The sequence below is a fragment of the Bos indicus genome, chromosome 21, assembly GCF_029378745.1.
Source record: "Bos indicus isolate NIAB-ARS_2022 breed Sahiwal x Tharparkar chromosome 21, NIAB-ARS_B.indTharparkar_mat_pri_1.0, whole genome shotgun sequence".
NCBI lineage: Eukaryota > Metazoa > Chordata > Mammalia > Artiodactyla > Bovidae > Bos > Bos indicus.
In genome coordinates this window covers 60,126,789-60,143,936 of record NC_091780.1, presented here as the reverse complement: position 1 = coordinate 60,143,936, position 17,148 = coordinate 60,126,789, and the positions used below count along the sequence as shown (strand labels likewise).

The following is a 17,148-nucleotide window of genomic DNA, read 5'->3' as shown; positions in this document are numbered from 1 at the left end:
CCCCAAGTAGGGGTCCCTGAAGCTGCTGTGCTGAAGCCTAGGGTTCGGGGAGCATGGTGTGCATAGCCCTGTGCTGGGACAGCTGACCAACAGGTTCCTGCTGGCCCCACGGACTCCAGGGCACACCTAGCCGAGCTCTGGGTGGACAGGACATGGTGTCCCTCAGATCTGCCCAGGCCAGAAGGGAAAGCAGTGGGCTTCTGGCTTTTTCCACCCGGAGCCTCCCTGGGGGCTCCCCAGCACAACTCCTGCCTATGTAGCGCCATCTCCGGGGAGAGAGGGTTACTCCCTCCTCGGATGCCCGTAGGCAGCGCTGGATGTTGTAGGTTTTTTTCTCCAGATCACTGATCGGCTACTTTCTTTTCCCCTCTTCCACAGTGCAACCCACCTCTAGAAGTTAAAGATTTATTCATCGATATACAAGATGGCAAAATCCTAATGGCTTTGTTAGAAGTCCTGTCTGGGAGGAATCTGGTACGTATGTTCCAGAAGGGTTGGGAAGAGGTAAAAATTAAAGGAAAACACTGCCTGTAGTTCTTTTCCATACAGTTCTCTATGTCTGTACATGTATCTGGCCATCCATAAGTTCCTATGACGGGAAACTTGGGAGGGCAACATTCCTTTTTCAGTGACTAAGACTGATAGAATCATGTATAACTAAGCAAATATACCTTAGCAAGTAAATAAACGTCCCATGTTTTCTGTGAGTCCAAAGCTGAAGATTTTAACTGGATCAAGAGTGTTTAGCTGGCCAGCCATTCAGTTAATGAGAATGAGAGCTAAGATTCAGGAATACGGATGAGCAAGACATCTTATCAACCAGATTCTATAAATTCACCCCGCGACTAAAGCTGATACACAGAATTCTAGAACCTTCTTGTGAATATGGCTGAAACTGAATTGAACCAGCTGGTCTTGAGGTTCATTCCAATTTGGATCTTTGCCAAAGCGCTCCACGTTGCCTTGTCTGATGTGTGCAAGTCAGTCCTCTCGCCTCGATTCACCGTGCAGTGTTAACAGCTTCGGCACCATTGGCGTTTTGTTTTGTTTTATTTTTTATTCATTTATTTAGTTGACTGCACTGAGTCCTCATTGCTGCACGCAGGCTTTCTCTAGTTGCGGTGCTCAGGCTTCTGATTGCGGTGGCTTCTTTTACTGTGGAGCAGAGGCTGTAGGGCACATGGGCTTCAGTAGTTCCAGCTCATGGGTTCTAGGGCACGGGCACAGTGGCTGTGGGACATGGACTTAGTTGCTCCGAGGCATGTGGAATCCTCCCGGACCAGGGATTGAACCTGTGTCCCCTGCATTGGCTGACCTGGTCATTGCCGGATGTGTGACAGCATCCTTGCTCTCTATCCACTGGATACCAGTAGCACTGCCGGTGTGACAACCAAAAATGTCGCCAGGCACTGCCAGATATTCCTTGTTGCGGGGTGGGGGTTGTCCAATGATCTGGCTAGAGTACCAGAGTGTCAATCTTGGGAAACGGGCTCTAGAGTCCAGTGTTTGATTGGCCTACGTGACCCAGTGTGGCTGATATGAAGGTGTCTCTGTAGGGCCCCAGCGCTACCAAACCATGGCTCAGCCCATGCAGACCTCTCTGGGTTTGCTCTTAACTCTGGGTTTAAAGTCAAGAGCTCCGACTTCAGTGCTCATCTCTAAGGCAGCTGGAGTCTTACGCAACCTCTCACCTCTTTCTTGCCTTTCTTTTCCCAGTAGCCACCCCCAAGGGGGCTGTAGCAAGTGACATGAATGAATTCTCATGAAGGGCAGACCCACTGTGGTAGAAAGAGTACTTGGTTTCTTGACAGATTTCACTGTGGGCTGGCAGCATAGTCCTCAAAAGGCTTCCTGAAAAAGCATATTCTAGTCCCTGAGTCTGTGTTGCCAGCAGCCCAGGCTCCCACTTTGTTGCCTGGGCACTGACTGGGAGCCGCTATAGCCTTGGTGGGAAGGGAGGCTGTATTGGGAGTGTTTGATCCGGGAGTCCAGCCGAGAACAGCCAAGACCTCACCGGTGAGATCACCTGGCAGTTCATACCGTGTGCAAGGGATACCCACTGGCTTTCCTGTTAGTGTGACGCACTCACCCAAAGGGGCAGGGGTGGGCTTCCGTTTCAGGATGAGTTTCCTCTGCTGGTGCTCCTAGCGTGTGCAACGAGCATTGTCAGAGTTTTTGCTTCTGCAAGCTCCTTTCTCTCTTCCTCTTTGGGTTTCTCTGTGTCCATCTCTTTCTTGGTGTCTCTGTCTCTCTGTATTTCTCTCTCTGTTTCCATCTCTCTCTCCCTCTGTCTATCTGACATGGGACACATGTCCACCAAACCCTTGGCCAGAAAACAGAAACATCTGTGGCCGCCAGGGAGGGTTTGCCGGATGATTTAGCAGCTGTGGGTGACGCTCCCGGCTGGTGCTCTCTGCCTTGACAAACAGCATCAGCATAGAGAGGAGAGCATGTCACCGATGGTCTCTGGGGGAGGGAGGGCTATCAAAAGCCAGGAGCTGGGTCAGAGAGGGAAATTTGACAAATCTGCCCCCTGTTTAACCCCCGGGTTCCCCTCCCTCACCAACTCAAGTGAGTTTGTCCCAGAAACCATAAATAAGGCGACCCTTGGGGACCCCTGAGACTACGGTGGTGTGTCCCAGGGCCCCGTGCATGGGTTTGGATGTGGTCCATGCGGGCTCTGCTGTGAGCCCCGTCCTTCTCTTGAGATTCATGTGAAAAAGGTAAAGAAAAAGGCAAGCGCGTCCAATGGCACCGCTGGGACCCGAGTGCCTGTCTGGGCTTAACTGCTTGTGTTGTTCTGTTTTGTGTTACAGTTGCACGAGTACAAATCCTCATCCCATCGTATTTTTCGGTTAAACAACATAGCGAAAGCACTTAAGTTTTTGGAAGATAGCAATGTAAGTATCTGAAACACATCTTGTTCACAGAGCCTTCCCTGAGACAAAAAAAGACATGATTTGAAGTCTAGTGCTGGTCACAAGAGACGCGGGCAAAGGGGTCCCTGCTAAGACAGTCAGATGGAACAAGTTGAAATGTTAAAGGAGCTCCATCAGTTGAGATACAGCTAATCCATCAGGCGGGATGCAGTCCCTGATTCCCTGCCCACCTGCCTCTCCAGTTCCATCAGGACGAAAACTGTGGATGTCTGGGCGTGGGAAGGGCGGAAATGCTGAGTGGCTCTCAGATGTTCAGAATTTAGTTGACATTTTCCTTTGCACTTTGGGGGATAAGAGTACAGTGAAAATCCAGTGCTCTGTGACTCCTAGAGGGGTGGGATGGGGCGGGGGGTGGGGGCGTGGTTCAAGAGGGAGGGAGCATGTGTATACCTGTGGGGGATTCAGGTTGATGTATGGCAGAAACCATCACGATATGGTAAAGCAATTACCCTCTAATTTTAAAAAGAGTACAGTGAGCATGTCAGGGTGTAAAACTTGTTCTTAGCACTCAGACTATGGCAGAAGCAAGGAAGAGAAGGGGGCTGACTGAGCCAGAGGAAAATCACGTAATTCTGTCCTCTTTGATAGAACTTTCCAGACTTAAATTAGCCTTTTTTGTGTGTTTTGAACTCTGCTTCATGTCCTTCAAATATGGGAGGGAATGGCCCCAGAGAGATAAAATTTCCAAAGTTCCCCTTTCATTAAGTTTCATCAGTTACTCTGGGTGAAAAGCCCTCAGCTCGCCTGACACGTCGGCATGTACAGTAGAACGTCATCACAAAGTGCCATTCGTTTGGCGCTCCTGGGTCATAAGGGGATCTAATCTGGGCTGATTTAAGCAGCAAAGGAATGTATTGAAAGCATGCCAAGAAGTCACAGGATGACTTCAAAGCCCAGGGAATCAGAGATGGAGCCCAAGACTGCTAAATGCCAGGACCACTGCAGAGCCCCACCCCCTCTGAATGCAAGGACCCACGTGGGCATGGCTGCCACTACCCTGTCCCTCTGCCCCCACTCCCTCAGCCCCTGGAAGGAACTCTCAGCGTCACTCATTCAAGTTCAAAGGCCTGGGCTGATAAGCCTGCATCCTCGCCCATGTCCTGGCTGCCAAGTGCAGAGAAAAGCAGTTTTGGCTTTTGAAGAGGGAGGTGGGCTCTGCTTCCCATACTGTGGGGAAAGACCCGACCTAGGAGGTGGTTCAGATGGTGGTGACCAAAGGGCACGGCCCAGTTCACAGCACCATCATTCATAATAGCCCAAAGGTGGGAGCAACCCGGATGCCCATCCACGGACAAAGGGATGAATAAAGTATGGTCTTCCTGTGCAGTGGAATATTATTCCACCAGGAGAAAGAATGGAGTGTTGATACAAGCCTCAGTGTGGATGAAACTTGAAAACATTATGAAAGATGCCAGACCAAAAGGACCACTTCTTCTAAAACATTCCTGTGATACGTCTGGCACGGGGAAATCTCTCGAGTCGAAAGACAGATGAGTGTTTGCTCAAGGTTGAGAGGAACTGGGAGATTAGACAGGTGACAGTTAAAAGGTACAAGATTTCTTTTTGAGGTGATGAAAGTGCACTAAAATTATGGTAACGCTAAAAAACCATGGAATTGTGTGCTCTGAATGGGTGAATTGGTTCAGTTCAGTTCAGTCGCTCCATTGTGTCCAGCTCTTTGCGACCCCGTGGACTGCAGCATGCCAGGCTTCCCTGTCCATCACCAACTCCGACTTCCCTGTCAGAGTTGGACCATAAAGAAAGCTGAGCACCAGAGAATTGATGCTTTTGAACTGTGGTGTTGGAGAAGACTCTTGAGAGTCCCTTGGACTGCAAGGAGATCAAACCAGTCAATCTTAAAGGAAATCAGTCCTGAATATTCATTGGAAGGACTGATGCTGAAGCTGAAGCTTCAATACTTGGGCCACCTGATGTGAAGAACTGACTCATTGGAAAAGATCCTGATGCTGGGCAAGATTGAAGGCAGGAGGAGAAGGGGATGACAGAGGATGAGATGGTTGGATGGCATCACTGACTCAATGGACATGAGTTTGAGCAAACTCCAGGAGTTGGTGATGGACAGCGAAACCTGGCGTGCTGCAGTCCATGGAGTCACAAAGAGTCAGACACAATTGAACAACTGAACTGAAGCGTCTTAGCCATCATGGCCATGATCGTTGATGTCAGTAATCTGTGTTTGTCCAAAGACATGTTAAATCTGGAAGTTTGGTGCTGTTAGTGTAGCATGCAGACAGACCCTAGGCATGGACCATCTGTTCTTGGAAAAAGATGTCTCTCTTACTAGCTGTGTGTTCTGGGCACTTTCCATTGACCTCTCTGGAATTTCTTCACCTGAAATACAGAGATAATAAAAGAATCTGTGTTGTGGGGTTGTTGTGAAAATAAACAGAGCTAATACTCTAAGAATAGTGTCTGATAATGGGAAGTACTGTGTATTGTTTATGAGACACACTTATGTACACTTTTGCATGTTGGGGTCCCCAAGAGGTGGCCTGTGGCATCACCAAACAGCACAGGTGAGAAAGAGAAACAGGCCCACAAGGGCATCAGGAAATAAAGTGCTGCAACCTACTTGGACCCCGTCTTTAAGCTCGTACATTGCTTCTCTCCAGGTAAAGCTGGTTAGCATTGATGCAGCGGAAATAGCAGATGGCAACCCCTCTTTGGTTCTTGGGCTGATTTGGAACATAATCCTCTTCTTCCAGGTAAAATCACTTCTTTCCCATAACATACATCAGTCATCTCCGCCAATACAGGAGTGGGGCCCGGATCGTGGGAGACAGTGAGATTTCGTTTCTGACAGATTTTTGCCTCTTCTCTTTCCTAGAAAAGAACCAGAGGAATCTTGGTTGCTAAAGATTTTGAGTCCCTGTGATTCTAAAAGTGATGTGAGCTCTGTTCTTCTCTTGGGACTTGAAGAGTTAAATATTTACTTGGAAAAGTAGTTTTCTTCTAAAGGGTTCCAAGAGCCAGGGAAATACTTCCAGCCAAAAATTGAACTAGGTAGAGTTACTCTCCTAACATGACAAGTGTTCATAAGAGATGGCTAGAAAGCCTCTACAAAGACAGCTCTAGGAAGAGGCATGTGTAACAGGGAGGCCTTGCAGCCTTCACACCCTCAGCATCTGTCTGAAAATGCAGATTTTATAGAAGAAGGACAGGGTCTGGGGCTCGAGTGTAAAGGGGTTACTTCGAGTTGTGCTCAAGTTCTTTCCCTGAATAGGAGGGAGTAAGCTGATAGTTCATCTTCTAAAATCCCCCTCTTTTGAAAGAGAAAATTATGGCTCACTATTTAATGGCCCTCCCAAGAGTAAAAATGATGTACACAGAGGTGGAGCCAGGTCAGGAGGCCCTCAGCAGCAGCTTCTGCCCAGAGCTAGACAGACTCCAGGAAGAGATGATTCTCCCTGCTAAGCATCCTTGCATGCAGCACAAGCCACACGAAACAGCCTGGCCATCATGAGTACTGACACACTCCAGCCGGGGTCTAAGAGAGCCCATGCTGGGTCTGCCTCCTGGGTCTGAAATGTCATTTCCCTTCCAGATTAAAGAACTCACGGGCAACCTCAGCAGAAACTCTCCATCCTCCAGCCTGTCACCCGGCTCGGGTGGCACAGACTCAGACTCCTCCTTCCCACCCACACCCACCGCAGAGAGGAGCGTGGCAATCTCGGTGAAAGACCAGAGGAAAGCCATCAGGACGCTGTTGGCCTGGGTGCAGAGGAAAACGAGGAAGTAAGCCCCATGCCCTGCTCCCCAGCACCTCGCGCTGCTACCAGGCAGAGGGAGGAGGGCAGAGGAAGGGGGCATCACTGTGTATTCAGTTCTGTGTCCATTATATGCCTGGCGCCTCACGTAAACTCTCAGAACAGGGAATTCTGTCCTTTCTTTGTCTGCACACAAAACTGTATTTGCTCAGTGTTTGGTTTGCAGAAATCTGATGAGAGAATTCGGATAGAAATCCAAGGGGCCTTCACCACTTTAAATCCCTAAGTGGGGTTGGTCCTTGGATCCTAGTAACATGGACGTGTTTATTATTATGGGTTTCCCAGGTGGTGCTAGTGGTAAAGAACCCACCTTTCAGTGGAGAAGACCATAAGAGATGCCAGTTCGATCCCTGGCTCAGGAAGATCCCTTGGAGGAGGGCATGGCAACCCGCTCCAGTATTCATGCATAGAGAATCCCATGGACAAAGGAGCCTGGCGGGCTACAGTTCATGGGGTCACAAAGAGTTGGACACGACTGAAGCAACTTAGCACGCATATTATTAAGCTTCTGGGTATCTTTCAGGGTCTGTACCTACTTAAAAGCGAGTAGCAATCAAGGCTGCAACCTATCAGAGTCAAGTCTGGCCCTTCCAACACTGAGACAGGTGAACTGGAACCAAATCCTTGGACTTGTGTTTAATCCCTGCCAGATTGGGAAGACATGGTACATCAGTTTCCTCTCTAAGCTGCACCTATAAGATGGTGACTTACTACTCGCCCCCTTATGGGATAGTTGGGGTTAAATGAAATAAACTCTGTGAAAGCAGAGTACCAGCACTTCATAAGCACTTAGCACCAGATCCCATCTTCCCCGTATATGGAAATAAAAGGCGGCAGGAAAAATAAAAGATGGGAGGGAGGTTAGATCTTGGGGGTTTTGATTAAGGGGTTGAACATGATAGAGTTGATTAATGTGAACAACCATTAAATGTTGTTTTAAAATAAATCAAAAGTGAGCTCATTGCCAGGAGTTAGGGTGACTGTAATGGAGAGGAAGCGTATTTCAGGGGAGACAGTCTGTATGACCGCTGTGGCAGTGGTCACAGGAATGGGTGCTTGAGACAAAGCGTCCTGGCGCTTCTGCCACACCTGTGACAGTGAACCGATGAAACACTGGTACATGGCTTATAGCCCTGGCTCATCTGTGACTCGTAGCCCTGGATCCACATCCGTGTCTGGTTCTGATGACCCTCGCCTCTAACATAAGACCCTGTGTTGAGGGAAGCAGATGATGTGTACCAAGGGCTCTTTGTACTGCTTTTGCAACTTCTTATGACTCTCCATAAATATCTAAATAAAAAGATATTTGTGTTTTTTTTAAGAGCGTTCAGTGACCCCAGTAGGGAAATTGGCAGCAGGAAGAGGGGCTCTCGAGGGATGGAGTCTAAAGGAAATGAATACAGGATGACCTCTCCTTGTCATTTTTAAAGTTGTAATTTTATTTCTACTAATCGTGACATTAGCTAGCACTTACTGAGTGGCTTCTGTGGGCCACCTACATCACACATGGTCCACGTGGTACGGCCACTCTGGGGGCGGGTTCAACCTAATCCTGCCCCATGACAGCTCTGTTTTATACGTTTGAGTCTAAAAAGGTATGTGATCTGCCCAAGGCCACAGCGCTGGAAGCACAGAGGGGCAGCCGGGGTGTGAACATGAACTTTTTGGCTCTATTTTATGACACAACACACCCGTGTTTGCTACACTTCAAAGATCACTGATAAAAGGAATCGTGTTAAATGAAGGATTTATGTATCTGGGAGGGGAACTCAAGTTCCTGTTATGTCTCCTTGTGCGACATAACCTTCCTGTTCGGTTTGTCCGGAAATGGAAACACGGATGGGGCAGTGCAGCTGTCCTGATACTCAGGGCCCGGGGCATCGAGTCCTCACCAGGTCAGCAGCTCCCAGCCCCACTCGGAGGCCAGCGAGGCATCCCTGAGTCTGATTACCCACCTGCCCTGTGGCTGCTGCTTTCCCTTCAGGTATGGCGTGGCGGTGCAGGACTTTGCAGGCAGCTGGCGGAGCGGGCTGGCTTTCCTGGCTGTGATCAAGGCCATCGACCCCAGCCTGGTGGACATGAAGCAGGCGCTGGAAGACTCCATGCGGGAGAATCTGGAGAAGGCTTTCAGCATCGCTCACGATGCCCTTCACATCCCCAGGCTCCTGGAGCCAGAAGGTAGCCGTGGTCCTCTCTTTCCTCATAACTCATTTTTAACCTGTAACACCTTCTGTCCACATGGAAATTCTGGAGAATACAGAAACATCTAACGAAGTCATTTTTATATCTCCTATATTCCTGCCACTGACATCATTTCCCCACTGTTTTTCCTTATATCTCAATACAATTTTTTAACATAATAGGGATCATTCGGTGTATGTATGACTTTGTCCCTTCCTTTTTTGTTTTTTTTTTTTTTAAGGCTTTTAGAACTTTTTTTATTTTGAAATATAACACTCATGTAGAAAAATGCATGAAACAAACATGCATTTTTGTGATTCTGTGATAATCACATGTGAACGTCTGCGTAGCTACCAACCAAGTTCACAGCCTGCAGCTCCCTGTGCTTCTTTCCATTGCTACCCATTTTGCTGTTTAATTGTCAAGACGTCTCATATCATTTTGATTTTTTTATGTCCCACCTCTACTACTTTCTTTTGTATTAAACAAGCATTTCTACTTAAAAAAAAAAAGTTTTTTTTAAAAAAAACCTTTATTTTGTACTGGTTAGCAAATAATTAACCAGTACAAAATAAAGGTTTTTTTTAAAAAAAACTTTTTTTTTTTTTAAAGTAGAAATGCTTGTTTAATACAAAAGAAAGTAGTAGCGGTGGAACATAAAAAAATCAAAATGATATGAGACGTCTTGACACTTAAACAGCAAAATGGGTAGCAATGGAAAGAAGCACAGGGAGCTGCAGGCTGTGAACTTGGTTGGTAGCTACGCAGATCACTTTCACTTTCCACTTTCATGCATTGGAGAAGGAAATGGCAACCCACTCCAGTGTTCTTGCCAGGAGAATCCCAGGGACGGGGGAGCCTGGTGGGCTGCCATCCATGGGGTGGCACAGGGTCGGACATGACTGAAGCGACTTAGCAGCAGCAGCAGCAGCAAATAATTAACAAATAATACTGTGATAGTTTCAGCTGCACACAGCAAAGGGACTCAGCCATACATATACATGTATCCATTCTTCCCCAAACTCCCCTCCCATCCAGGATACCACATAACGTGTATCTTCCTTTTTTTAACCTAAACATTATAATTGTGATGTAAATATTTTTCATGCTGCTAGGATGTCTTCATTATGTTTTTACTGGCTGCATAATGGTCCATCTAGTGGGCATACCAAAGTGTACTTAACTCTTTACCACTGGTAGATGTTCAGGTTGTTTTGGAATGGTCTTGTATGCTGCTAAGTTGCTTCAGTCGTGTCTGACTCTGTGCGACACCATAGACGGCAGCCCACCAGGCCCCCGGCATCCCTGGGATTCTCCAGGCAAGAGCACTGGAGTGGGTTGCCATTTCCTCCTCCAATGCATGAAAGTGAAAAATGAAAGTGAAGTCGCTCAGTTGTGTCCAGCTCTTAGCGACCCCATGGACTACAGCCTACCAGGCTCCTCCGTCCATGGGATTTTCCAGGCAAGAGTACTGGAGTGGGATGCCATTGCCTTCTCCGTAGTCTTGTATATAATGCTGCAATGAACATCTTATTAGATAAAGTTCAGTGTGCATCTCAGATTATTTCCTCTGGGACCACGTCCCATCTGTGGAATGATGCAGCTAGAAAGTACACGCCTTTTTAAGGCACTTGGTTATCTCTATCAAATCATATTCCACGTGGGTCAGGCTTATTTAGGATTCTCTCTGGCAGTGTGTAAGGGTCTCAGCTCAACAGACTCACTGATGGGATGGGCCGTGAACTGGCCACTCACAGGGAGGGACTTGGCCAGCCGGGAATAACAGAATCTTGGGTGCAGGGAGTCTAGGATTCTCCATCCCAGCTTCTCTGCTCATTAGCCAAGTGTGAGGCTTTACTACTCAAATCATCCCCCTTCACTTAAAGGGCTTAAATTTCCTGACATGTGAAATAAAGAGAAAAAACCTCCCTGGTCTGTGGGATCCTTCAGCGTCAAGCATCCCAAGATCCCATGTGAAAACTCTGTTCTTGTTGTGGGAATGTGAACTGGTTCAGCTCTTATGGAAAACTTCATGGAGAGCCCTCAAAAAATAAAAAAAGACAATATGTGTGATCCAGCAAACTCTCTGTTGTTGTTCAGTCACTCAGTCATGTCTGACTCTTTGCAACCCCATTGACTGCAGCACGCCAGGCTTCCCTGTCCCTTGGTGTCTCCCAGAGTTTGCCCAAGTTCATATCCATTGAGTCATGAACATGACTATCCAACCATCTCTTCCTCTGTCACCCCCTTCTCCTCCTCCCCTTAATCTTCCCCAGCATCAGGGCCTTTTCCAGTGAGTAGGCTGTTTGCATCAGGTGGCCAAACTATTGGCAAACCTTCTACTGAACATATAGTCAAAGGAAATTAAATTTAAAGGAAACAAGCTTGTGAATTCCCTGGTGGTCCAATGGTTAAGACTTGGTGCTTTCCCTGCTGTGGACCAGAGTTCAATCCCTGGTCAGGGAACTAAAATCCCATAAGCTGCACAGTGCAGTGAAAAAGACCCCAGAAAACCCCCAAAACAAACAAAATAAAACCAAAGGAAAGGAAATTGCAGTCTTGAAGAAATATCTGCACACTAGTGTTCATCGCAGCATTATTCACAGTAGCTAAAGCATAGTAACAGCCTAAGTGTCCATTAGTGGATGAATAGATAAGGAAAATGCCATGTATATACAATGAGATATCATTCAGCCACGGAAAGAAGGAAATTCTGTCATTTGCAACAACACGAATGAACCTGGAGGACATTACGCTGAAATAGGCCAATCACAGAAAAATACTACATGATCTCACTTATATGTGGAACCTAAAAAAGTCCAACTCATAGAACTAGAGAGTATGATGATGGTTACCAGGAGCTGGGGGTTGGCAGTGGAAAAAGTAGAGAAATGTACAAACTCTCGTAAGTTCTGGAGAAGTCTAACATACAATATAGTAACTATAGTTAATAACACTTATTGTCTACCAGAAATTTGCTAAAAGAGTAGATCTTAAGTTTTCTTAGCACATCAGAATAAAGTAACTGTGTGAGATGATAGATGTGTAAATTAACTTAATTGTGAGAATCATTTCACAATGTCTGTGTATGTCAGACTATCATATTGTACGCCTTAAATATATACAATTTTCATTTGTCAATTATACCTCGATAAAGCTGGAAAAAATTTAAAAATTAAAAAAATGTAAAAATAAATAAAATACAACCTGTGTTTTACATGTCCTTCTAACTCCTCTGTTTCTCTTAACAGACATCATGGTTGACACACCAGATGAGCAGTCCATCGTGACTTACGTGGCTCAGTTTCTAGAACATTTCCCGGAGTTGGAAGCCGTATGTCTGTTTTCCTTACCTATAATTCAGAAACTGTACATTTCCATCATGAGATGATGAGTTCTAGCTACTGTAATAACTGAATCTCGATCTCATGTGCCTTGCCACATTTTCATTTCAAAATCATAGCTAACGTACGCACCGGTAAAAAGCAGAATGGAAAGTCAGGCACACCTCTCACAAACCTCTCCCCATCCCAAACTTTTAAGATGCCCGCTTGTTATATGAATCAGCGACTTGATTTTCTAGATGTCAGATGGGACATTTTAGCAGTCTACCAGATTTTATCAGAGTGTGAAAAATTTTAAAGACAATGACCAAGCACATGTTTTTAATTTTTAGAATCTGAGCATACTTGGTGACTGATTATTTGGAGCAAAATCAGACCTTTTAGAAGTTGTCAAGACTCTGTTGAACCTCCAGCCAACCCATCCACAAGCCTAGGATTATAGTAATAATTATCACAACAGTAACAACAGTCCTTTATTGACTTTATTGGAAAATTACTTTATTGGAACACCCATGGCTGGCTCAGGGAAGCTTAACGGTCACTGAGATGGATGAGGTCCCTGACCTTGTGTAGCTTTGCTCTAATAGACAAAACAGGTGGCAAGTCAACAAACACATTATTGTTTCAAGTAGTTAGAAATACTAGACTCCCCTCCGCCCCGCCAAAAAAAAAAAAAAAAAAAAAAATCGTACAGAACTAATACTCACAGGAGGGACAGGCTGCGCTTTTAGCCGGAGGCTTGTCAGGTCAGCATCCTGTGTGTCTCTGGGCTGACTGCCACCCCTGCAGTCCCACTTGACTCTGTATCATGATTTTCATTTTGTAGAAGAGAAAACGGATGCTCAAAGAGGCTTAAAGACCTCTCCAGGGTTGCCCAGCTGCCAAGTGCAGAGCTGGGGTTTGATCTCAGTTCTCTGTGGTTCCAAAGCTCAGGCATTTAGATTCCTTACAACATATGGCTAAAACTGAGACCCCATTGTGCACAACTCAGAAGAGCCAGGCTGGATCCTCTCCAGGCTCCCTACGTGTGTGTTTCCCGTCTGTTTCTGGGCCACAGATCACTTTCCAGGGTGCTTTAGAAGCAGGCATTCCATGGGCTGGAATGTCAGCTCTGCCACTTGAAGCTTTGTGGCCTTGAGCTGTTTAGTTAATCTCTCTGATACCTGTCTGTATGAGATGCCATCTGTAAAATGGAAATATGACCCACATTTTCAGGGTTATGTGAAGAGTAAATAGATATGTAAAGTCCTGTTGGCACAACAGTTGATGCTCAAAAAATGGTGATATTAATGTCATTCTTTAATTTAATCTTCATTATGAAATTTGGAAATACTAGGGACCGGGGCTTTTATTAGTCCTGAGCTCTTCAACCTAGGCAGAGTTTGAAATCAACTAAAATTTATGATGTGTGTGTGAGTCAAGGTCATAGCTTGGATTCAGCAAATCTGACACTTGAATCTCCCCACAGTTGATGCTCAAAAAATGGTGATATTAATGTCATTCTTTAATTTAATCTTCATTATGAAATTTGGAAATACTAGGGACCGGGGCTTTTATTAGTCCTGAGCTCTTCAACCTAGGCAGAGTTTGAAATCAACTAAAATTTATGATGTGTGTGTGAGTCAAGGTCATAGCTTGGATTCAGCAAATCTGACACTTGAATCTCCCCAGTGCTGGGGTCAGAGACTGGGGCTGGGGAAGGAGGGGTCAAGCAAGATAGAACACATGGGGAAAGTCCCCCTGACCCACACAGCACAGGGCATCCCCTAAGAACGGTCTGTTTGCATCCCTAGGGGATACAGATGAGGCATCCCAGCTGATCCAGACTCCTGTCGAACTGTTGTTTTTTTAAGTTTAGTAATTCAGCTGACTGTAGTACACTTTAATAAATATTCATTAAGCCCTGGTCGTGTGCCAGACACTGTGCCTGGCGTTATGCCCTGACATATGGTTTACTTGGGTAAATGTACCATATGCATTTGAAAAAACGTGTCCTGTACAGTGAAAGCGTCAGTAGTCAATTAGGCTGAGTTGGTTAATATGCTGTTCTAATACTCTAGAGAAGTGCCCTTTTTTTCTTTTCTTTTCCTATCAATGAGTGTGAGGGAGAAAAGTTAAAAACCTCTGACTTATGATTGTGACTTTATTGTTCTTAGTTCTGTCAGATTTTGCTTTGTGTGTGTGGAAGCTATGCCATAAATGCATATACATTAAGGATTGTTGTTTCTCTTTGAGGTCATCATTTTATTTTTGTTTTGTTTCATCATGGAGTAAATTTGATAGGAATATAGGAGCTATCATAAGTTAGTATTTGTATGATTTATCATTTTCTGTTAATATCTTTCTCCTTTCAGTGTAGGTGTGCTTATATTTAAAGAATGTTTCTTGTAAAAATACCTTAGTGTTGGGTCTTGTTTTTTATCCATTTTGACAAGAATTATTAGCGTGTCACTTTATTAGTGTATTTTTTGCCCATTTACATAGATGTAATCTGCCATCTTATTGTTGTTCTCCACTGGTCCTGTCTGTTTTATGCTGCTTTATTCTTCCTTTCTCATTTTCTTTGGATTGTTCAATTGTTTTTTGGTTTCCATTTTATCTCCTCTGTTGGCTTTTTAGCCACATCTGTTTATCTCTTTAGTAGTTCTCCCTAGGGATTATAATACTCATCTTGAACATACCTCAATCTACCTTGGACTACTATTAGGTAACTTTTATTTTTTAATTTGGCTGCCTCAGGATCTTCCCTGCATCACGGGGGATACTTTGTGGTGCACGGACTCTAATGGTGATGTGTAGGCTCAGTAGTTGTGGCACACGGGCTCTCTAGTTGTGGCACATGGGCTCCAGAGCACACGGGCTCAGTAGTTGTGGCTTGCATGCTTAGTTGCCCCTCAGCCTGTGGGATCTTAGTTGCCTGACCAGGGATTGAACTCACATCCCCTGCATTGCAAGGCAGATTCTTAACCTCTGGATCCCCAGAGAAGTCCCTCATTGTACAATTTTAAATAGGTACGTATTTTATATATTTTTGAATATGCAGCTATTTGATTCCACTCACTTTTCTTCTCCCTTCCTTTTGCTATTATTGTCATTTGCTTTGCTTCTGTATACTTTAATTTGCCATGGTTTGTTATTATTTTTGCTGTAAGCAGGAGACTTTTTAAGAAAACTTTTAAGATCATCTTTTATATCAGTTATACATTTACCGTTTTAAGTACTTCTCATTCCCCTATTCCAGATCCAGGGTTTCATCTGTGATTGTTTCTTTTTAGCCTGAAGAATGACCTTTGTGTTTCTTGAGGTGTAGGTTAAACGGTTGTTTTATGGTCTTTATGCTAATTCTAACCCTGGGTTATCTTTGGGTCTGCTTCTAATGACTAATGTTTCTCTCGATTATGGATCTCTTTGTTTGCTTCTTTGTATCTTTTTTTAAATTTTATTAATAATTTATTGTCAGTAAGAGAGACTGGTTAATGGTAGTTTTCAGTAAAAACCTTTACAAGACCTTGCATCACAAATATACAGACACTATAAAAATTGTGTCTGGTGGTTTGGGTTCTAAATGATTCTGCAGAAGGTCCTCATTACACTTTCCAATAATGAAAAATGTTTATAATCCTAAAATACAGAAACCCACTCATTTAAGACATGTTCATGGATCAGACCTGTCCTCATCCTATGTACAGCTGGAAATGAATGACTATACTGAAATGTATGAATGAAATGTCCTACTTCAGTTGAAAAGGACAGAGAGTGAAACCCTGGTTATATTAAGAAAAAAAATCAGGGTGCTAGGTAACTTTAATTTTATGCCATATCTGATATGTGATGAGGTACATGATATTTCCCCCACCCCCAGAGAATGTAACCCTTTCCCAAACAAGGACTTATGACCAGGAGCTGACCATTTTGACCTTCTCGGAACTTGATAAGGACTCTGTTGCAGTTTTATTTAATTTCAGCTCTCTGATTTCAACTAGTTTTAGAATGAGACCAATCCACTCTCCCCACCAGTACATTGGGAGCCAAGCACTGCAGAACCACCAAGATTGCTCTCTACTTTCAGCCCTGCTCTCAGCTGCATCTTTTTTTTAAATTGAAATATAATTGCTTTACAATGTTGTGTTAGTTTCTCTTATACGGCAAAGTGATTCAGTTATATATGTATATGGATCTCTGTACATACATATTCTTTAAATTCTTTGCCATTATGGTTTATTACAAGATACTATAGTTCCCTATATTAAGTGCTATAAAGTAGATCCTGTTGCTTATCTGTTTTATCTATTTTATATATAGTAGTTTGTATCTGCTAGTGCTAAATTCCTAATTTATCCCTCCCCCACTTCCCTCTTTGGAAACCATGAGTTTGTTTTCTGTGGCCGTGGGTCTGTTTCTGATTTGTAAATAAGTCCGTTTATGTAACATTTGAGATTACACATATAAGTGGTATCACATGGTATTTGCCTTTCTCTGCCTTTGCTTAATATGATAATGTCTAGGTCCATTCCTGTTGCTGCAAATAGCATTATGTCATTTGTTTATATGGCTGAGTAGTATTCCATTGTATAGATGTACCACATCTTCTTTATCCATTCATCTGTCTATGGACACTTAGGTTGCTTCTGTGTCTTGGCTTCTGTAAATAGTTCAGCCGCACCGTGCTTAACAGGAGTCCCTGTGTGGGAAAACTAGTATATGAACAGAAGTGGTTTTTCGTGTTTGAGGCCCTTCTGGATTCAATGTCTCACACCAGCCCGACAATCAGTAAAGATTTAGCTGCTCTTTCCTTATCTCAGGTGGGTTCACTTCTCATCCGTACCCAGACTAGGCAGTGGCCCACAGGTATGAGGTTGCCGATAATCTCCTCGCTTAGAAAGGGCCCATCCTTCT

The 17,148-nt window shown here is 44.6% G+C and overlaps 1 protein-coding gene across 8 annotated transcripts in view; it reads left to right on the top strand.

Annotated features, from left to right (window-relative positions):
• Window positions 1-17,148, top strand: part of CLMN (calmin) — a 122,128-nt gene that overhangs the window by 81,345 nt on the left and 23,635 nt on the right. For all 8 annotated transcript variants that reach the window (XM_070775637.1, XM_070775635.1, XM_070775639.1 and 5 more), the window contains exons 3-8: window positions 379-474; window positions 2,817-2,900; window positions 5,573-5,665; window positions 6,505-6,695; window positions 8,712-8,905; window positions 12,160-12,242. In XM_070775637.1, the coding sequence (XP_070631738.1) occupies window positions 379-474; window positions 2,817-2,900; window positions 5,573-5,665; window positions 6,505-6,695; window positions 8,712-8,905; window positions 12,160-12,242 (741 nt within the window). The remainder of the gene's footprint in view (window positions 1-378; window positions 475-2,816; window positions 2,901-5,572; window positions 5,666-6,504; window positions 6,696-8,711; window positions 8,906-12,159; window positions 12,243-17,148) is intronic.